We start from the raw sequence: 22,867 nt of genomic DNA, 5'->3' as shown, positions 1-22,867 counted from the left end.
GCAACAGTAAGGGAGGTGGTTTTCCCACAATTCTTACCTGCTAGGTGTGGGTTACTTTAAAAATCAATAGTTCACTCTTTTACTGAGGCCTTCCCTTTGTGCAGTATAGCTGATCAGCGGCTGATCCAGGTAGGGACCAGGGCCAGTCCTAGATCTTGCAAAGGTTCCACATTCCAGCCTAGCTGACATATGAGTGGAAAATGAAAAGAGATGAGAGGCCGAGTCCTTCTTGGTCCGTGCAGCTAGTCTATCCCCATCACTATGGGTTGTCTGTAGACTGTAGAGGCAACAAGAGGGAGCTGCCTGGAAGTCCTTGAACTAGGGCCAAAGTACTGGTGGCATTTTGACCAGAAGCCTTGAAATTGGCCAAGGCTCCACACTGACTGGTGTTCCAGGGTGCTCTGCACATGAATTGATGCCAAGCTCTCTCACATGTACTAGGAGGAGGCGCTTGGCTCTACTCTTGGTGCCCCCAGAGGCTTGTGGGGCTCTGGATGCCTGACCGGTGACATCAGACAGCCTGAGAGTTTCACTCTTGGCGCTAACCCGTCCTGGCCACCGAGCTTTCTCCATTGTGTCTGCTTATCCAAGAGCCAGAGTGAAGTCAGCTCTCCCGATCTGAGAGCTGGCTCAGGCCAGCCTCTCAGCCGGGGGAGGAGGTCAAGTCATTTGGGAACTTAAAAGCCAGTGGAGGAAAAGGTCAAGTTCCAGCCCCTCCATTTGAAGAGAGGTTTTGTCTTTTCAAGAAAGAGAGTAATCTGGGCATGTGGATGTGCCCATTCATTGCTGGGGAAGAAGGGGGCCAGTTCTCTCCAGATGTCTCTCTACAGACAAGAGGCTATGGGACACATGGTGGCAAGGTGACAGGAGCTGCCTCCACGCGAGTACTGCTTCCAATCTGCCAGCCTTCTGTTCTTCGTCTGTCATCCTTGGAATTGTGGGTGACCTCATGCCCAGGCTATAGCCATGCCCTCATCAGGAGACAGAGGCCCAGCCATCCCTTCACACAGGGAAAAGCTTGCTGACAGTGATCCTTGGGGGAAGCGCAGCCTTCTTCCCCAGACAGATCTGGTGGAGACCTGGAATAAAATGATGGCTCCTTGAAAATGCCAAGTTCCACCAGATTCCATGCCCTCTAGGGCTTCCTGGCATAGCCTGTGGACTTGTTCCTGGCTTCACACTTTCTCTGATTGAGTCAGAGCTCTCAGGCACGGCCCAGATTTATAAGCACATGCTTGCTGCCGACAGTGGCAGGTTAGCCTCCTGACCCACTTCTCTCCTGCTTTTGCTCTGGTGTGTGAAGGGAGATGAAGGAGGGGTCAGAGAGGTGGCCACTTGGACCTCCAGCAGGAAATCCTCACTGTGCCAAAGCATTGTGTGTCTGGAGCTGGGGCTGCCCAAGGCACTCTTCTCTGGCCTAACTCCCACTTCCATGGAGCCACAGACCCTGTGTAGACCTGCCCCTGCCAAGCACTAGCCTACAGGTGGGCTCCAAAAGGAGAGACCTGGTCTTTCCAAACAGGTCCCACTTCTCATTCCCTCCTTGTGCTGTTTGGTCCTGGAGGAGGTCCACAAACTTTGGCTTTGGACTTTGTTTTAACAAAGAAACTGAGCCTTACAGCTTGAATATGTATAGCTTTATTAGCGGTAACGGGACTCTGGAACCACCGAAAGAACTGTGTCCTCTTCCTGACCTAGTATTGCTTTTGGCAGGCTTCCCAGCTCTGTGCCCAGCAGCCTGTCCAGAGTGAGCTGGTCCAGAGATGCCAACAACTGCAGTCTCGCTTATCCACCCTGAAGATTGAGAATGAAGAGGTGAGTTTCTTGCTTAGGAGGCTCAGAGCCATCCTCTGAGTTTCCCCAGCAAACCTCTTGCTGCTGCCCATCTGGGAGCAGGTGGAAGGAGCATGCAGAGAATGTCCGGGCTGCTGCAGACATTTCCTAGCCAAATGTAGGCTTGGATTTTCCCCCTCTGCTACATCCTGCCCTTGAACTCCAGGAAGTGACTCTTGCATTGCCAAAGGTTGAGCTCTATTTTGAGCTTTTGCAAAATACTTTTTTTCCCCCTTCTACTACACATTTAATCAAAATGGCACTTGGCAGCTGTGTGAACAATATTGTGTCTCTGAAACCACCCCCTCATGCTTGGCTTTTTCCAGCATTTTCAAACAAACAGAGGCCTTTGACTTTGACACTTCAAACATCTCCGTCCTCTTAGAAAAGAGTGGCTTTCTTCTGGGCTTTCAACAACCAACTCAAAAGGGCAGTATGATTGATTATTCAGCTCCTTTCTTTTGAGCCCGCATGATTTCAAGTTACCTGGCATCTCAGTAAGTTTTGCTGAGATTCAGAAGGACTAGGGGTGGCTCACTTAGTTTGCAAATGGGGAAACAAGCTCATCGATTCTTTGAAGGTCACAAAACAGAACCTGGGTTCTAGCCCATCTTACATTTTAACGAGCTCTTTATATGATGGCGATGGTTTGGATTTGTTTCGTTCTCTCTCCCTTAGCACTTCCATTAGAGCCAAGAGCTGATATTAAATTTAAAAAGTAAACATTAAATAAAAGAGCTGGGTCAAATATGTAGCATGAAGCAGGTGGTGGCTTTTATGTCCTCACGGGAGAGAGGAGCACCCTGTAACAGAGTCCATGTGATGTTTATCAGTCACTTAGCATCGTCTGATGGGAAGCAGAGCTGCATCCTGTGACAGCACCCTCCCTCTTTCCTCAGCCTACTCCTCTCCCACTTCTCCCAGCTTCTCCATCTCCTGCGGTATTGCAGCCTGCTCCTCATGCATTATGTTGACCCTTGTCGTGGCAGGTAAAGAAGACAATGGAGGCCACTCTGCAGACCATCCAGGACATTGTGACTGTCGAGGATTTTGACGTGTCTGACTGCTTCCAGTACAGCAACTCCATGGAGTCCGTCAAGTCCACGGTCTCAGAAACCTTCATGAGCAAGCCCAGCATCGCCAAGAGGAGAGCCAACCAGCAAGAGACAGAGCAGTTCTATTTCACGGTGAGGGAGCTCAGTGGCCTTTAAAGATCATCTTTGGGCACTGCAGCACACAGGGGAGATTTGGAACCCAGAGTCCTTTGTCAATTGTCTGAAGGACAGTCTTTGAATATCCTGGATTTGGATCTGGGCGTATTCAGAGACCATACCTACACTTAAAGGCACAAACATTTACAAATCATATCTATCTGACAGGGACCTCCAAGAGAAAGAATGCTCCCAAGCACACGACCAAGAAGATTTTCTTTTTTAAGAATTTTTTAAGCAGCTAGTAGGCTTCTGTTTGAAGGTTTCCTTCTCAGCCGTAGGGGATCATGAAAGGGGGACTTCATCTCTTGGTTCTTGGGAACTACATCCAAATATTCTGGCTAACACATATCTTGTTTTTAAAGTCTGTAGTCTCTTCTGGTTGACGTGATGACGTTATTTTATAATTTTTGTTGATGGGACATTATTTTTTCGTGATTACTGCTAAAATTCAAAGCGGCAGGTAACGTGCAGCATTGTTGGTTTGCAGAAAATTCTAGAATGTTGTATTTTGTCACTCACGTATCTCCCAGTCTTCTTTTAGACAGATGGACCCATTTTTTTTTAAGTAGTGTTAACAGTCCTTTGGAGGGTTGCTGGCTGGTCTTTGGTGCTGCTTTTTGATAATTAAGTTATTTTGAGCTTGCCAAGTAGGATTTATTGCCTGAACTAAAATTTATTTCCTAATCTTCTGATGACCAAGAAAGGAGAAATTAAGTTTGCAGATGTGAGATGAAATATAGCCAGTGAATATTCATACTGATTCTGAATGAGAGGAATTAACTTGTTTTTCAGTCAAGAAATACAGTCGGCATGCAGTAAATTGAATTTTTCCTCCAACTAGAACAATTTCTTTAATTCTTCTTTGAACACTGCCCTTTCTCTGTTGAGAATACTAGTGATTTGTTATCTTTAAAAAAAAAATCTGGTTTTTTACTTAGTTAAGCTCAGAATTCAGATTATTTTTTATCCTGAAGAAGACTGTTGAGAGGGAGTGATTTAACAGTATTATTCTTTTAAAATAACGTTTTTTCTTGTTATACAAAACAAAACATGCTTATTATGTAAAATTTTGAAGCAAAGAGAAGAAAATAAAAATCATCCATAATCCCACTACCTAGAAATAATAGTGTTAGGGTATATTCCCTTCCAGTCTTTTTTCTATGCATTAACAAACACATATCTGAACATATAATCTGCTTTCATTTAACAAATGATTAATATTTTTCTAAGTAATTTAATTATAGCAATCTTCAAATTTATTTATGAGTAAAATACGAAAATCTGTACAGAGAATGGAATGACATTTTGGCTCCTTCATTAATTTTTGTAAAATATTTAGCACACCTCCTTGTTTGTACTCAGTAAATGCCAAAAGTTTATCACATCATCATTATTAATTTATTTATTGACGTTAAATTACTCATTGGTTGTTTATTGAGGACCCACTGTGTGCCCAACACTGTGCTTACACTGGGAATGCTGAGAGTGCCCAGTGAAGAGGGGAGCGATGGGACCCGGCATGTGAAGGGGGAACTTTTCACTTTTACTTTGTGTATTTCTAAACTGTTATGACAGATTGATTTTTGTAATCAAAAAATATATATAAAATTTTTTAAATGCATACATGCACTTGTACGTGAATGGCAACCAGGATGAATGGAGTTGGGGACCCATCACACACAAAGTGATTTTTGTGTGTGATTTTGAAGGATGAGTGAGCCAGGCAGTGAATCGAGAGGAGAGGGCACTCCTTGAGGAAAGAGCAGCGTGTGCTAAGGCTTAAAGGCGTGCAGAAACCCGCGGAGGACGCTGGGAGAACTTGCCTGTGGTGAGGGCTGTGTGCCACCCCAAGCTGCATTATCTCAGGAGCTTGTTGAGCACTCCAGAGGCTTTTAATAATAGGATTGTTTGGCTGGTCTGTCTGGACTGCTTAGATATCGCACTACTTAAGTGACCCAATCGCATTACATTGCAGAAGATTTCCATTTGTTTGATTAACTAAGAAGTTTTCGGGGCCAGCCCGGTGGTATAGTGGTTAAGTTTGTACGCTCCGCTCCCATGGCCCGGGGTTCACAGGTTCGGGTCCCAGGCGTGGACCTAGCACTACTCATCAAGCCACACTGTGGCAGTATACCACATAAGATAGAGGAAGATTGGAACAGATGTTAGTGTAGCGACAATCTTCCTCGCAAAAAATAATAATAATTTTAAAAAATTTTGGGAATAAAAATCTGTATCTAAGACTGTCAGATTGTTTTTTGGCTTTAAATGAAGCTATAACATTCGTATTCAAAGTTGACCTTTAGTAAGAGCAGAGATGACCATATTCAAGCTGGTGACCTCTCAGATCCTGCCCACCCATTCGCCTCTGTCTGAATGCATTGATGTCCTCTAACCCATTTCCTGTCTTTTGTGGCCGTAGTGCTACTTATCGAAATTGTGTGCAGATTTCCTTGGCTAAGAGGGAAGTTTTTTGTCTGGGCTTGTCTAGTAACGCGTTTACAGGAGAGTTCATCATTTTCGTGACTGGTGCTTGGAATGTGTCAGATAATTCATTTCATGATAAAAGGACTTTTTTTTGGTGAAACAGACATTCAGGGACAGGGGTGTGCGTGTTAAACAGGATGGCTGCCTGTGCTTGCCAACCATACAAACCAGCACAACTGCGGGCGTGCTTTTCAGTCTGTCGCCTCCACAAATGTTGCCCGTATGTTTCCCTGTGCCCTTCAAAAACGTCAGAAAGGTGCATCCTAGAAGCTCCTCCCTTCTTCTGGAAAGTGGGGAAGAGGGCCCTTGCTGTGGCTTTGACTGCTAGGTGGGTGCCTGGGCTCCCAGAGGGCTGCTGGGAAAGCTTTCCCAACTGCTCTCTGCTTGTCTGACCGATCTACCCAGATGACATCAGTTGGAAATTTGAAGCATGACCTATAAAGGTCAGTCATTTGTGGGAGTCCTAGGAAAATAATCATGGAATTTTAAAACTTGACGTGACTTTTAAAATTCATCTAAACAAAACCTTCTCATTTGAAAGTTTAAAAAAAAAATCTCAAATTTAGAGAGGATGAGTAGCTCCCAGGGAGCCCAGCAGGAGCTGAAAGTAGAACTCTGGGCTCCTGTTGTCAGGCCGCAGGCTTCTCTCTGCACCTGCAGAAGCCCAGGGGAAGGAAGGCCCCTCCTCTCCTCTGCCCTGAGTGAGGACCCACTTCCCCATCTGATCTCCTTGGCTTTGTGTACTCATCTTCTATGATACTCAATCAGCAGTCTACTTTTTTCCCCATTGCCGTTTTTCACTGTGATTGTTAAAAAATAGATTTATTTAAAGGTGCAAAAATTTCAAAAGAGCATACAGAAAAATGCCAAGCTTCTACCCATCCCTGACCCCCGCCTCGCCTCCTCTCTGCCAGTGATTGAAACCAGTTTCTTCTCTGACCTTCCAGAGATCTGTGCATAGACTACCACTGACATACCCTTTAACACAGTAGAATTACGTTAGAAATGCAATGAAATAAAATAAATAGAAGTGTACCACTCATACTGCCCTTTGCTTTTTTCACTTAATTTACTTTGGATATTATTTTCATATTAGTCCTGAAATTTCTGTCTCCTGTTTTAATGGCACAGAAATTCATTGCATGGTTGGATGTACCATCATTTATCTGACGAATTCACTGTTCATGGGCAGAAACGGTCACTGTTTAGACAAGGATGGTCAAAGCTTTATAAGGCTGGCACTTCTCCTAAGTATTTCCTTGTACAGGGATGGAATGGGGAAGGGGTTAAGGATTATGGCTGATAAACAAAGCTAGACTGCCTGAAGTCCCGGGGGCAGAATTGGGTAGGGTAATAGGAGAGGAGATGGTACCTTGGCCAGTGGGCAGTTCTCTCAACCTCTAGACTTGGAACTGTGGTCCACGCCCTATTTTAGCTTGTTATTCTCCTGCATGCACTCAGCAAACATGTGCTAAGCAGGTACAAATGAGTGAATGCCCTGCCCTGTCAGTTGAAGTGGGGAAAGAGACTCCTGTTTAAAGGGTTGCACTATTATATATTCTGTCTGACAGCTGTTTCCTGCTTTAAAAATTGATGGGGAGGAGGGGAAATGTCAGTGTGCCTGGCTGGTGGGGAAGCAGCCACAATAATGACATCTGTGTGTCTCTGGGCACGGGACTGACTAGGCATAGCTCACTCTTCTACCCACCCTGCCCCTTTGCTGCGGTAGATACTTGTGGCCTTGGGTTCACACAGATTACATCTAAGGCATAAGCAAAGTCCGTGAGTTTTTTACTTCCATGGTAAGACTGTATTGAAAGGGAAGAGGTATTGAAAAATTAAATTTGAAAATATTCTCACGCCTCTTACTAGTGGTTTTTTTTTTTTGAGGAAGATTAGTCCTAAGCTAATATCTGCCACCAATCCTCCTCTTTTTGCTGAGGAAGACCGGCCCTGAGCTAACATCGGTGCCATCTTCCTCTATTTCATGTGGGACGCCTGCCACAGCATGCCCACAGCATGGCTTGACAAGCAGTATGTAGATCGGCACCCGAGATCTGAGCCGGTGAACCCAGAGCTGCTGAAGCAGAACGTGCGAGCTTAACCGCTGTGCCACCGGGCCAGCCCCTCTTAGTATTTTTTTAAAGGCCAGAAACCTGCTTTGATTCAGCTGTCCCATGTGTTAGCACAAAGCAGAGCAGTTTAGGGAAGGACTGTTTTTCGGTTAATTGAGCAGGTGGCTCAGGAGTATGGAAGACTTGAGTACCCGGTTGCTAGTTGCCACATCCCGTGCTCATAGTCACAGGCATGCTTGTTATCCTATTTCATCTTCAACAACCTTGTGAAAAAGATGTTATCCCCATTTTTCAGATGGGGAAACGAAGATTCTGGGACTTAAGTGGCTTGGCCAATGTCAGAAGAGTTAGTAAGTGGTAGGACTGGAATATGCCAGCTCAGGCTTTTTCATTTTACTGCAACTGAAATGTCTGTCAGGGAGGGCTCAGAAAGAAAAACTGTTACAGTAATATTTTTCAATAAATAAAACCCAGTGCTCACGGTTAATGACCAATTAGGAATTATTAAGAAATACGTTAACGAGATCATAAAAACTGAACTGAAGGTTCACAGTAGCACAAAAGCAAAACCACTCAATAGACGCTTTGCCTCCCTTCCTCCTTTTGGAAGCAATTCTCAGTGTTGATAATACTGAGTGCGAAGTTTGGAGGAGATGCGTGGCACCCGTCAGACTGTATTTTAGGAATTTGATTTTATTTTGGTGATCTAGAATAGAACGCTGCCCTCTCTTTTCTCCTCCATTGAAAAAGACTCCGGGCCATCACTATACTTTGGCGTGTTTGTGAGGGGAGCAGGGTGCCGGGAGTGGAATGAAATTGAAATGAGTTGCCTCATATTGGACCATGCTTTAAATAAGGAAACTCACCCTTACTGCCCAGGGAAGAGATTTTGAGATAACACATAAACAGTTCTTTTCCTGGCCCCCTGGTCTCCAGAAATCACCAAAAAGCCACCTTTTCTTCCCTTACCGTCAGATGTCTTGGCTCCTTTCTGGGCGTGTTCTGGTCAGCAGCACCTGAAGTCTTCTAACTCGTTTCCACCGGTAGAGGCCAGGGTGTTTCTGGCAGCTTCTCTCTCAAACAGATGAGTGCGTATTTGTGGGCAGGGTAGGACCCTGGTAAATAACACGCCTGTGAACTCTAGGCTGCCTTTGCCTTCCCACACCCAGCTTACCTAGATGGAAAACTTCCAACCACTGTTTCCAGTTTCAGGGATGCAGGTCAACCTTGATGTAGTTTTTGATCCTTCAGGATTTAATGGAAGCTGCAAAGGTAATCCATCATACCCCTTTATGAGATTGTTATTTATTTTAATGGTTCATCGAGTGACAGCCAGAGTTAACTAGTGAACTGTGAATGTGAATGAAAGAATATTTCTGGAATCACAAGTAGAAACATGAGTGAGAGGAAGGAATTTGCATCCGTCTCCTTTCAGAATTTTGGCCGTTTTCTGAGCAGTCTGGTCTTGTAACAGTTACGGTTTTTCTTGGGGAATTTTTCCTCGTTAGGAGATCTTTAGAGTCTCCTGGGATAACCCTCCACAGAGGGGCCTTTGAGGGCTCAGATGTCAGCAGCGGATATTTCCTGCAGGTTTCTCACCTCTGGGCCCTGAAATGCTGTTCCAGGCCTCACTGTTCCAAGTTAGGCATCGGTGGGGGTTAGGATATCACCCAAGGAAGGGTGACAGCAGGTGAGCTGGCAGCTGGAGCAGATGGAAAGGGGAAGGTGACAAGGGAGCCTATTTTCATGCAAATGTTCTCATGCAAAAGCACAAAGGAGCAGAGTAAAGCAACAGAGACGATTTGGTCTAGGGCTTGTCTTATACGTAATTTAGAGTATCGGGGCACACTTAGAGGCTGGCTTTGTGACTGCCAGGGAAGGCTCCCCGTTGTTCGCGGGGATATGTTCCAAGACCCCCAGTGGGTGCCTGAAACCCTGGATGGTACCAAACCCTACAGATGCTATGTTTTTTCCTATACAAAATACCTATGATAAAGTTTAATTTACAAATTAGACACAGTAAGAGATTAACAACAATAACTAATAATAAAATAGAACAATTATAACAATATACTGTAAAAAAAGTTGTGTGAATGCGATCTCGCTCTCAAAATATCTTACTGTGCTACACTCACCCTTCGTTCTGTGATGACATGAGATGATACGGCGCCTGCGAGATGAGGTTAAGTGAGGTGAAGTTGGCATCGTGTGTAGCGCTAGGCCACTGCTGACCTTCTGATGATAGGTCAGAAGGAGGGCCCTCGAGCCATGACCCCGTCGATGTTGGGTCAGGAGCAGACGGTGTCAGTGGTTGGGGATCCATCTAAAGGATACTTCACAGCCCGGGGGGAACAGAGCAGAATGGCGCCAGATCTCATCACTTTACTCAGAATAGTGTGCAATTTGAAACTTGCGATTATTTATTTCTGGACTTTTCCATTTAATATTTCTGGACTGCATGTAACTGAAACTGCACAAAGTGAAACCATGGATAAGGGAGACTACCGTATTGAGTGTCTCCTATGTGCTGGGCACAGTACCAAGCATCAGGATGCAGAGAATGATGGGTGCTGTGGTCTGACCCTAGGGAGGAGGCAGTCGAGAGAGAAAGGCTGGTGAGTAGTAACGGTCTGTGTGAGAAGTGCCGTCATGGAGAACTGCAGAGGGAGGCACAGGAGTGTCTGGATGAGCACGGAGGCCAGGAGGTGCGTGTCAGAGAAAGCAGGCTTCTTTTCTTTGTTTTCCGCGAGAGTGAGAAGCGCGCTCTTGGTTAAAAGTTCACACTGTATAGAAAGGTACCGAGTAAAAGTAACTACAGTTTGTCACCTTTTCTTCCTGCCCTCACCCTAAGTGGTAATAGCCATAAAATCAGAGGCTTGATGTATAATTATACTTTTTTCCTAATGCATTAAAAGAAAGAACTATTACAATTTAAATGTCTGATCCACTTACCCCCTCAGCTGTGTCGTGTATCCCCGTGCTCTCCGGGTCACGCTCTGGGGGACACTGCCATTTTGCCTGAGTTTACTCCTGGGCCGAGGACCCCTGAGCCAGCGGATGAAGCCCTGCATCGGGAGACAGCCGAGGCAAACTGAGATCCCGGGACGGGCTGGCGGGCAGAGCGTCTAGTCCAAAGGCCAGGGCTCCAGGCCTAGCACCCCCACGTCCTGGCTCACAAGAGTAGTAATTTATTTAACACTCCCTTCTCCAGCATCGTCTTCTCATCTGTAATAAGGAAATAATGATGTCTTCCCTAATGTGCCGTGCGGAGTTATCCTGAGTGTCAAATGAGAGAATATGTGTTGAAGTGCTCTGAAGACTTGTACATTGCTACACATATATGAAGAATTAATACTATGAAGTTTTGTTCTGCTTCTCTCCTTCTCCTGCTCTGTACCACAGTGGATAGAGCGTGTTATCATAATGGTCAGGAGAACACATTGTACCGTCAAGCTACATATGTTTGGATACTGGCTCTAACATTCTCTCACTGTTTGACCTTGAGCAACAAATCTCTCCAGACCTCAGAGCCCTCATCCGTAAGATGGGGATAATGATAATAATAGACCATAAGGTTGTTTTGAAAATTTGGTGAATTGTCCCTGGGGGCATATAGTCGCTCATTGGGCAGACAAAGGTTGAGAGGGGTCAGATAAAAAATGCAGCACAGCAATTGTATTTTGACTGTTAGAGCAGATGGGATGGAATTTCCATAACCTCATCTTGTGTTTGGAGGCACCAGTATGTGTGCATGCAGGTGGGGGCTGGCAGCCCCGCCCTGAGTGCTTAGAAATCCCAAGCTTTCCACCAAGACTCCGTGCAAAATAGAGGAGGAGGCTGATTAAGACATGGCTCAGACAGAGATGCTCGGCTGCCGGGCTTGCAGCTGAGGCAGTGGCTGAGCCTGCCCTTGGCATTGCTCCTGGTGTGATGGAATGCACACTGGGTGGGGCCGGGCAGGCCTGGATGTCAGTGGAGGTGACAAGTAGCGGGTGTGTGTCCTCATACCGAGAAGACCAGGGCTCGGTGAATCCATCCACTCCTCCTGTTCTTCTCTGCTGGAACTGGAAGAGATGGGGGAGGGGTTCTAGGAGACAGATTCTGACACTGGCCTATATGGAGCTCCCAGGAAACATAGATCGGGATACTAATCCACCATGAAAATCAGCGGCTCCCAGATGCTCAGGGCCTTAAAGAAATAAAAAATGGACCTGGTGGAATTTGAGTCAGAAACCAAAAACCCTCTTAAAAAGGGAATTGTACAGCTGGGCATCTGTAATTTTTTTTTCTTCAGGAGGCTTATTGCTCTTTTTCCTCCTCCTCCCTTACAGAAAATGAAGGAATACCTGGAGGGCAGGAACCTCATCACCAAGCTGCAAGCCAAGCATGACCTTCTCCAGAAAACCCTAGGAGAAAGTGAGTGTGGGAGTTCTGCTGGAGGTTTGGCAATGAGGGGAAGGCCGAGCCCTGAGCTGTACCGCTGAAGCTCCATCCTAAGCCACATGGGCCCGATCTTGTATGAATGCATTTCTTTGCCTAGCCTGTTTGATGTGGAAGCACAGGCCCCAAATGACTGCTTGAGTAATGGGGGAAGGCCAGTGCTTAATGAAGCACTAATGTGCATCATCCACTTGTTTAAATGGAGCGTGCCTGCTCTCCACCCAGTCTCCCACCCTCGCCTCCTCTGCCGCGATTGGAGTGAAGGGGCTGACGGGGTCATTGATTCTCCAGACACTTGGTTAAAACTCTTGCTCCTCTGTGGCAGGACTGAGGCTGGAGCCAGAAGGTAAGGAGCTGTGGGGTGAGAAACCCAGCTGCTCTGAGGAGAGGAGAGGCTTCTCACAGGCCGGGGTGACGGGCAGGCTGCTGCTCTCGGTAGCGTCAAGGTAGAGCATCGATTTCCTTCTGCTTTGAAGGGTCCTGATGCTAAGTGGAAGCCCTCTCTCTGCCTTGGCCATGCTGGGGCCATGGTGCTGAATGCACTGTCTGGTCTCATAGGATGATTTTAACCAGACCCTGGAAAGTAGCAAGGCAGAGAACTGGACTGGCTCTCTGGACTTTCTCTCCTCTGCTGTCAAACAGAAGGCGAAGGTTGAAAGCGAAGCTTCGCTGGGGTTTTTGGCACCTTGCCCAGGTCTCCTGCCTGGCTCTCAGCATCCTTTGAGGAATGGGGTTCCCAGGTTGGGGATGCCTCCGAATGCCCGACCCCGCCTGCCTACCCTGCTAATCTCCGCTCTTAAATATGGGAAGGGGGAGGCTACAGGGAGAACGTGGTAACACTAGTGAGAGGCAAACCTGCGCTTGTGCAGAGGTCTGACAGTGTCAAATCGGTTCCTGGGCGCTCCTCAGAGAGGCTGCAGAGTATAGGAAAGTGGACACACTCATTGGCTCATTGGCCCCAGGAATCGGAGCCCCACTTTTCATACCAGAGTCTCCTACCCACCCTTCTTGGCCTGTCCTCCTTCTCCCCTGGACGATTCCCCCAGGTAATTAATTCTTTTATCTCTAATGTCTTCGATCTTGTGATTTTTAAGGCATTTTCTTTTTTGTCAAGAAAGCCTGTTAGGTAACTCTTGTTCTTTCTCCTCCCCACCACCCAAGGGACTCAGGCTGAACAGATTTGGGCATTGAGATCCACACTTGGCTTATAGGAAATCTTTACTCTTGGATTATCAGATTGCTCCATGGGGAATTGGAGGAAAGAAAGCCCAGAACTATTTGAAGCACATTATAACTGCAATTTCTTTTTGCCAAGATAATCTAAGCATAGCCCACAAGTGCGATGGGGAGCAGGGCCTTGGGTGTGAGAGTGCACCACATGTGCTACTCCGGAGAGGCAGAGGTTGGTGACCGTTCATGAGCGCTGCAAATTGCCTTCATCTGAAGATGACAAGTTCTAGCAGTAAGGAAAAATAGCCACAGATCTTCCTCCACCAGTCCTCGTGTCCCTGCCTTCTCTGTGTATTTGTCACCGTGACACAAGAGCCCTTGTTCTTGCCACGGAGGGATAATTGATGTGTATGAATATTCCAGAATGGAAATGGGACAGATGTTGAAAATAATGGCTCAGAATAATATTTTTGCAGATGAAAGCTGAGCCTTTAGCAATGAGATGCTGTTAGGGGTGGGGGAGGGTGTTGCTCAGGATGAGCTGAACTGTAATCAATTAGCAACCTTTAGAGGCAAGACAAGGCCCCGCCCTCCCCTGCCCCTGGCGCTGCGGCTCCAGGAGCTGGATGAGGAGTGCAGGCGCTGCTCTCTCCTGCCCCGCTCAGGGCCTGCTTGGGTTTTCTCTGCTTTATCTAAATAGGACTAATACAAACCAACCTTGGTTAATGTGGACCCAAAGAAAGCACCATAGAGTACATCCTGGTCCGTGCACACATGTTAGGTATTTTGTTAAAAACATAAGAATACTTCGAATGAACTTTGATTCTTCTTTTTTCTTTTACATACATTTTATTTACTTATTTATTTTTTATTGAAGTAACGGTTTATAACATTGTATAAACTTAAGGTATACATCATTATATTTCGATTTCTGTGTAGACTGCATCATCTTACTTTAAGATTTTCAATTCCATTTTTTAAAGCTGGCAGTGACCCAGTCAACTTACTATTAGAACCCACTATCAGATTGAGAACCACGGTTTGATAGCAATATCAGCATTAAATCTCATTTTTCCCTTGCCACCCCAGCCCGACCTAGTAGAAGTTAGTATGAATCTAAAACTAGAACTTTCGTATCTTCTCCCTCCTGTCCCCCGACAACTCCTCCTTCTCTCTTTCCCTGCCACCCTCAACCGTGTGTGTGTGTGTGTGTTCATATACTCAGGAGCAAGCAAGCTTGTCCCTCCCTCCTTGCCACAGACGTACACCCAACACACACAGAAGAGCAGTTGAATTTCGTCTCGGGAAGACGTCTAATAATTTGTTCTCTAAAATGTGATCTGCCTTGCCACGGTTCCCCTACACCCACCCCTGTTTTCCCGATGGGAAGCAGAGCTGGCACACCTAAGGTCAGGGACACAGCAGCCCTGGACTGGGAACACGCAGCAGAAGCAGCACTTGCCCAGAAAGAGGCTCTGGGCGCTTCTCTTCTTTTCTGCCTGGAAGGCCATTGGCGCCGTGATATCAGGGGCTCTCTGGGGAGACGGGGTAATTCCTTGGAGCGAGTCTCCCTCTTTCACCCCTTCTGCTTCAACATGTGCTTTTTTGCCTTTGTCTTTCCAACAGGTCAGCGGACAGATTGCAGTCTGGCCAGGTAGGTGTGGCCTGGGACAGCCCTGGAAAGGGATGAAGAGAGACCGATGGGGTCGAGCCATCCCAGTCTGGGAAGGAGCCAAGGAGCTGAGCGGAAAGGGCGGTGGGTGGATGACTTCGTGAAGGAGTGGCCCAGAGCAGGAATTTCTTCCTTCTCTTTGCCTTGGTGATCGTCACCGTCTGGCCTCGACTGGAAGTGGGATTTGCTTTAACTTAGGCGAAAAGCTGAGCAGAACTGAGCGAAGGGAGTTATCATTTGCTAAAATAGTCCCAGGACTCCCAAAGGCCACTGCATTGCAAGGAGAAGAAATGTTTGCCTCTGGAGGATCCCGGTAACCTAACCTTAGCTGCTAGACTTCGGCATGCGGGCTTTGGGAAGTCTCTGACCCAGAGAAGGAAGATCAGGAGATAGCATTTGATCTGAGATTTTTTTTTTTATGCATGGAAAAGATGACGGCCCCTAATTTAAGTGACTTGCTGGATAATGAAATATTACATTACATGGCTTGCCAAACAGCATTGGTGGAAACCCTTGCCTGACGTACAAGTATGCAACCCTCCCAATCTTTCCCCGCCTTCCCCCCCTTCTCCCCAGCCAAATATTTTCCCTCCCAGTCACAGAGCTGCTATGAGAAAACTCATGAGCTGGCGGAGAGCAAGGCATTCATTCAGCCAGCAGTTCTCAGATGCCTAAAAATGTGCTGATTTAACTAGAGAAAGAGATTTTTAATGGGCTGGACTCCTTAGAGACCCTGGGTTAGCCCATTATATCAACCACTTATATCTGCCAACACACACAATAATCATGAGGCCATTTACAATTATAGGCTCATTATTTAGAAGTAGCTTCATTTGGCTTTCATCATTTTGTCATTGTGGATTACAATAAAGATCCCATTAATATACCAATATTGTTGACCAGAGGAACCAGAATAATGGAATTCTGTGGAATATATCTTCTTGGTGATAGAGTCTTGGTAGAAGTTCACCTGAAATGCTATATCTGCAGAAGGCTCTATGGGAGTGAAGAGAGCTGAACTGAATTCCCTTCTCCTGTGTTATTTCATTGTGTGACCTTGGGCCACTCTTTTCCCCGTTCTGAACTCCACTTTCCTCATCTATCAGACAAGAAAGAGCATTCCACTAACTCCAAGGAGCTCTAGGATTCCAAAGAGGTTCCTCAGCGGTGGCCTGGTGGGAGGGGCACAGGGAGCCCAGTAGCCAGGTTCTGGTCCCTTCCTTCACGAAGACAGGGCAGTGCTGCCCTCCTTGCATGGTGATTGTGCCTGAGTCAGAATCCCTTGGAGAAAAGCCTTCTAAGTCTCAACACAGCTTGAAAAGCATTGACCTAGAGGATCGCCAATATTCCTTCCAATCTGGATGCTTCACCCTCTGAATTCCAGGAAAATTGCTCCCTGTCTTTTCCCTAAGGATTTCTAAGAAAGAAAACTATAGCTTCCTTTGGTGTTTACTAGTGTCTCTTTGCAAACAGAGAGATCTTCTTACTGTCAACCCAAATTTATTTTACTGCCAATTGAACCAAGTCCCTCCTATTCTCATTTTGAATGGTGGCAGACATTAAAAGCAAAGACCCCTTTGCTTTTGTGAAAAGGGCTTTATTTGAAAAGTAACTTAAAAAGTCTCTTAGCCATTTCTGGGACTGAGCTGAATAACATGACTTGTTTCATTAACCACCATCAGATTGTTTTTAATCCCATTTTCTCCTTTTCCTTCCTGTTGCTGGATCGGTCCTCTCTGACTCGGCGGGTTCAACCATAGGCGTAGCTCAACCGTAAAGAAGCAGGTAAGGGCCCAACAGGAGCCAGGCTGGTCTGGTGTGAAGAGATTACATCCCACAAACAATTGTGGAACTCCACTGTGAGCAGGACAGACACCTTTCTGACTTCATGCCTGCCTTTGGAATGTACCACTTGGTCATAGTATGTTTAATATTATGGCAACTTCATTGATTTAGCTTGTTTAGCTGGAGAGGCCCTGGTCTCTCTTGACTTGTTCCGCTCCTCTCTATTCATTGACCCTTTTACGTACTAGAGATTTGACTGTGGCAGATTGTGCCAGAACTGCCCTTGGCATCTCTTCTCTAGGAGACCACAAAAGAGGCCTCACACTTTGTGCATCTGTACCAACACGTCAGTAACTCATAACAGCTAATCACCTGGACGGGGCGCTCTTGCTTTAAGTTTGCAGACTTTTGTTTGTTTCTGGTGGTATAGTCATCCCAGATGTATTTGTGAGACATGCTAAAAATGCAAAGATGGGTCTGGTCTAGGAATGATAGGCAAGAGATGTTGAACTCTGCAATTTTGTGCATTATCTTCAGTGTTGTATTGAAATCTGACATGGGCAGCTAGCTCTCAGTACTCATATTAGGAGGGATCTTAGAGAGCAGTGGCATGGGTGATCCACATCAGTGGATCCAAACAGCACTTGAGCTTGTTTAAAAAAAAATTAATTGAAATATTTTTTGCAGTAGCATATTTAACCTTCTAATTATACTTTGTGGCAAATACTGAAATGATTTTGTATGCCCTAAGCACACACCAGCCATGCAGGAGGAGTTAGCAAGGAGGAGGTGGAGACGTCTCAGAAATGTCTTTGTGTTTACTCAGGGGAAAGCTGATTTGGGCTTTAAAAAATCATTTTGGGTAATTCACAGTGGCTGTAGCCACAGGGAGATAATCGAATGTTGGGGGCACATGGTTTCTGTGGTATCGGCAGCCCCAGCAGCCTCTTCAGCCGATCTGACTGCTCCAGCTGGCTGGGCAGTCTGGCTGGGGAACTGGATGACAGCCCTCACTCGTCTTAGCGTTAGTGTCACCATTTTTTTTCCCTCTCTACTTTGGATCTCATTTTAATGAGAACACCATTGGATACAATTACACATTTTTTAACTTATAAAAATTTCATTGCCACTCTCGTTCCTCTTATTTCTCTATTTCTTCTTCTCCTTTCTCCCATAATTTCTTTTAAAACTAGAGAGAAATGGAGTGCCTCCCAGGGATAACTTAGTGCATTTAAAATTAATAGGTGGATATCTTAAAGAAGAGCAAGTCTTTTTTCCCTTCAACACTTAGAGCAGGATGGAACTTGAAGTTTGTTCCTTTCAGTTTCTGGACTGAAACTGGGCCTCCTACTTGTAGAAGGAGCATGTATCCGAGGGCTTCACAGCCTCCACCCTGGCTGCAGGAGTGCCAGAGACCACAGTTTGGCAGGTGGTGTATGCCCCTGGTTGGGCTCACCATCGAAGGAACAGGGCACCCATCTGGTTTGCATCCTGCTGCGCCTAAGCAGTTACTGGCAAAGCATATTTTTGCCTGGTGCTAGATTTGCGTAAGAGTTCCAGGATACACCAAAAACCCCAATCAAATAAAGATCTTGTTTTCATTCTGCTGCCCCGGTTTCTTTCCAGCAGCTCAAATCTAATGGTAGATCAGTAAAGAGTTTTTCTAAGATGGTCAAGAGGGTAAATAGTATGTAATTTGGAAGATGAGTAATCTTGTATAAGTCACCAGGAAGTAAGTATTTGTTCATTTGTTTGTTTATGGCAAATCTGCCAAACAAGAGAAAGAATCTGAAAGCTTTTGTTTTTGAGGGTCCCTAATGGGTTCCAGTCATTTTTGACCCTAGCAAAGATTAAGTTCAAACCATCCCAGACTTTTCTTCAAAAGGAGATGCCTCAGCTGCTGCTTGCCTGCTCCCTTCAAACCCAGCATTTTCTCTCTCCTGTTACTGCTGTGTCTTCTCTGACGGCTGCTGGCCTTTCTTTCTCCATTCCTCTTAATTTAGGCATTTCCCCAAAGCTTCGTCCTCTTTGGCCTTCTCTCCGTATGCTGTCCCTTGTCGCTTTTGTTTCCTCAGATGACTCTCTCCCTCTCTAAGTGTCCATTTGTCCTGTAGTACTGTCATTCAGAGTCTTTGGATCTAACTACTAAGTGGTGGGCTGGACATGAATGCTTGAGAGTTGAGACAGCACCTCCCACCCTCAGCATCAGTCTCCTAACCTTCTCCACCGCGTCGTAACTTCCCTAGCACCACCCCTGACGTCTCTATTTCTCTTAATGGGCACCCTCCATTCTTCACAGTCCCTGAAGCCTCAAATCTCATCTTTGAGATCTCCTTTTTTTTCTCTTTACCCGCATCTAATCGGCTGTCAAGACTTGTATTTTCTCCCTTGGTGAAAACAGGAACCTAACAACTGTAATGGAGAGCAGTACCTGGCCGTGCAGAACTCGGCACCCTTGTGGCGTTCCAAGTGCAGCTTGTGTGTGTGCCCTGCAGCTGGGCCGGCAGGCCTGACGCTTGTCTGTGGACTGGCCGCTGATCCAGCTGAGACAAATTCCGCGCAGCTTGGCCCGTTTTCTCTGACCCTGGGCTATCCCTGTTTGAAGATTCTAATATTGTGTTTCTCTTCGGTTTTTCAGGATTCCAGCCAGGCAATTCCTCTGGTGGTAGAAAGCTGTATCCGGTTTATCAGCAGACATGGTAAGCAGGATTATAGCCTTGCCCATATTTGTGCAAAGCTGGGAAGCGCTTCCAGGAATTCTTTGTAGAGTAAGAATAGAGATTGACTTCCCATCCTGACATTCTCAGAAAAGGAATAAAATCTTATTTGTTCTCATAATGTTTGCTGCTTCAGAGTGGCCACACCTAGACTTTGAGAGAAAGACATCATGTGTTTTGACCCCAAATGCCTCAGCCACTTACCACACTCCCTTTTCCAGCTTGAGAGTGAGTTTTAAATCACAGCTGTTATGTGAGTAAGCCCAGCTGGTATGATGTGGTGACGGTCGTTTCGCCATTACTCACCGTCTTTGCACGTGTCGGTATCTGCACCGCACGGCCTGGACCATTATGTCACATTGGCTTTCTGCGTCGCTTTGAAAACGACTCCTTTGGAAATGTTGCATTGATTCCTAATCATATTCAGCTTTTGTTCTGGTTTGGTCTCCTTGGACTGAGAATCATCAAGAGCTCAGTTAGTAGCTGGTCTTAAAGTTGTAGCCAACATTTGAGAGTCTGCGGGGCTGGCTCCTTCTCAGCCAAAGTCAGATCATGCTAGCTTCTGCTTGGATGCAGCCGAATCTCATAAACTCCATTTCTCACCAGCTCCTAGGCTAGTCGGACAGAATTTAGGGATAGGGATGAATTGCCAGAGAGTTGATCTTCCACGTATAAGAGTGTTTAGAAAGCACGCATATCTGAGCTAGCACCAGAAAGATTCATTTCTAGCAACTGGGCGTCAGAAATTGTTTTTAGATGCTGTCCTGTCTAGTTATAGGAAAAAGGACAGAGTGACCTTGGAGCTGAGGAGGTATGTAGATGATTGCCGGTCTCAGTTCGTAGGCAGCCTCTCTCCCCCTTCCTCGCCTTCCGCTCTCCTGATAAACTGAGACATTGCTTGGGTTCATTTTTGGAATAGTAATCATTGTGGCATGGTTACAACTTATCTCATTCTAATCAGCTACAGTTTTTTCATCTTATCTCTATTCAGTTGCAGTGACAGCTCTGTCCATCACTATTGAACAGTCAGCAAAAACTTATCAAGGCCCTGATCAGTGCTGAGCCCCAGGCATTGCCACCCAGGAAAGCAAAAACAGGGTGATACCCTGTCCCTTTCTTTACCTGGCTTTATGATACAGTTGGGAGAAAATAAACAAACAAGTGAAAAGTTAAATGAAAAGAGAGAAGCTGTAGTAATTCAGAAGAGCAGTGTATGAAATTTCACAAGATAGTAATGATTAATGGTCAAACAGCTGGCAAAGATAAGTCCAAACTGAGTTCAGGGGAGGAAGAATTATTTGCGCCTAAAGGACAATGGGAAGAAGAGAGTCTGAACTCCTGTTCTTTTATCCACGCAGTCCATTCATTCATTCATTCATTCAACAGGTGTATATATTGATCGCTCATCGCATGCCAAGAAAAAGTTCCTGTCTTCATGAACCTTACGTTCTACTACAAGACAGATAATCGGACGATCAGTTGATCGGTCGATAAATAAACGAACTATGTACACTGTGTCAGGTGTTGGTGACTGTCGTGATGAAAATCAAGCGAAGCGAGCAGAGGGAGAAGGGAGAGGGGACGCTGTTCTAGTGGGTCGTTCAGGGAAGAGGCCTTAGGTCACCTAAGAAGGTAACATTTGAGCAAAGTCCTAAAGGCAGTGAGGGAGTGAGCTCCCTGGGTATCTGGGGAGCAGTGTTTTGGGAAGAGGTAACATCAAGAGCAGAGGCCCTCGGCATATGCAGGGACCAGCACGCAGGAGGCCAGTGTGGCGAGAGCACAGTGAGTGAAGAGGAGAGTGACAGGAGATGAACCAGAGGCCAGACTCTTAGGGCCTCATCAGGTAAGGTTGGTGTTTAGATTTTATTCGGAGTGAGGTGGGAAGCTGTTGGAGAGGAAATGATCTTGTTAAAGGATCCCAGGCTTCTGTATGGAGAGAAGACCACAGGAGGCTACTGCAGTAACCCATGGAAGACATGACAGTGGCCTAGACCAGGGTGTTAGCTGTGAGGAGCTGAGAAGTGCATGGGTTCCAGATACAGTGGCTTGAATGTCCCTGTCCCTGTACAGGCATACTGCATGAGGAGACAAAAACGAGCACATGTCTGTGGTGAGGCTCTGGGGAAACAGGTATGCTCAAATATTGCTGATGGCAATGCAAACCAATAAATCCTTTTGGAGGGGAATTTGGCATTATCTAACAAAAGTACATATGTGTTTATCTTCTGATCCAGCAGTCCTTCTAGGAATTTACCCTGAAGATATACCTTCAAGAATATAAAAATACATATGTACAAGGTTATCTGTTGCATTTGTAGTTGCAAAATATTAGAAACAACCTAAATGCCCATACATAGAAGAATGGATGAAGAAACTGTATATGTATAAGAATATACATGTGCCTGCTTACTTCTACAAGAAGAAATGCAGGAAGACTGAGTCCAGAAACCACCATTTGGTTTTGTTATCGACAGCGGGTGGGTGGAAAAAGAGTGAAGAGAATGGGGGAATGAGAAATGGAAGGGAACTGACATTCTCTGAGTATCCCTTTTTGTGTAATTTTGACTTTTAGAACTACATTTGTGTTTTTCATACTCAAAAGATAAATAAATAAATAAAATAACAGTGTGGGTAAAACCCAAAATGAAATCCAAACAGTAACAAATAAGTGTAACTGTATTACAAAGGAACACCACAAGCACACTGAAGTGCTGAGGAAGAAAATAACTCATGTGCGGAAAACAGTATTTTGATTATATACTGTAAGTCTAAAGACAAAAAGAGCTGTAAACAAATATTGTATAGGAGTTGGTAATTTTTTTTTATCACAGGGATATGGGCCAGCAATTCTGAAACCATATTATGTGTATTCTAGGATTGAACAAGTAAACATATTGTTGACTTAAAGAAAAAAATACTTAGTACGTAGTAGCCGTTCAAAAAACACTTGTTCAGCTAAACCGAACTTCTTCCCCAAATGGGGCCTCAAAGTCTTCCTGAACTCCCTGAACATTATGGGGAAAGTTTTTGTGTGTTTGCATTTCTGGGGATAGGACCATAACTTTTGTTGGTCCCAAAAGGGTCTGTGGCCCACCAGCTGCTGGCATTTGCACATCTTTACTCTCTTCACGGCCCCTGGGAGGTAGATATTATAGTCCCCACTATAGGGAGAAAAGCTGAGGCTCGTCTGTCACTGGTGGGTCAGGGTGGTCCAGGAAGTCTTAAAGGAGGGGAAGAGGTGTGAGGGACAGCTGAGACTGAGTCCAGCTGGGAAACCCCACCATTTCATGAGAAAAGGAGCCATGTAATGTGAGCAGGAGGTGGTGGGGTATGAGTGCAATCATTTCGAGAATTCTCTAGGAGAGCAACTCTTGGCAACACCTGGACCCAGCACAAAATGGAAGGTTTTGTGCCATTTCCAAATGACTTGCCCAAGTCTGACTGGTTTTATACTTTTATGTTAGTGTGCACTAA

General features: G+C 45.7%; 1 protein-coding gene across 12 annotated transcripts in view; it reads left to right on the top strand.

Moving 5' to 3' along the window:
* SRGAP2 (SLIT-ROBO Rho GTPase activating protein 2) overlaps positions 1 to 22,867 on the top strand; it is a 236,382-nt gene that overhangs the window by 181,520 nt on the left and 31,995 nt on the right. For all 12 annotated transcript variants that reach the window (XM_014829094.3, XM_044758283.2, XM_044758282.2 and 9 more), the window contains 6 exons: positions 1,714 to 1,815; positions 2,823 to 3,020; positions 11,941 to 12,025; positions 14,846 to 14,873; positions 16,652 to 16,676; positions 19,315 to 19,375. In XM_014829094.3, the coding sequence (XP_014684580.1) occupies positions 1,714 to 1,815; positions 2,823 to 3,020; positions 11,941 to 12,025; positions 14,846 to 14,873; positions 16,652 to 16,676; positions 19,315 to 19,375 (499 nt within the window). The remainder of the gene's footprint in view (positions 1 to 1,713; positions 1,816 to 2,822; positions 3,021 to 11,940; positions 12,026 to 14,845; positions 14,874 to 16,651; positions 16,677 to 19,314; positions 19,376 to 22,867) is intronic.

Source organism: Equus asinus, chromosome 25, assembly GCF_041296235.1.
Source record: "Equus asinus isolate D_3611 breed Donkey chromosome 25, EquAss-T2T_v2, whole genome shotgun sequence".
Lineage (NCBI taxonomy): Eukaryota > Metazoa > Chordata > Mammalia > Perissodactyla > Equidae > Equus > Equus asinus.
The sequence above is the reverse complement of the archived record's forward strand: the minus strand, read 5'-3'. Positions and strand labels throughout refer to the sequence as shown.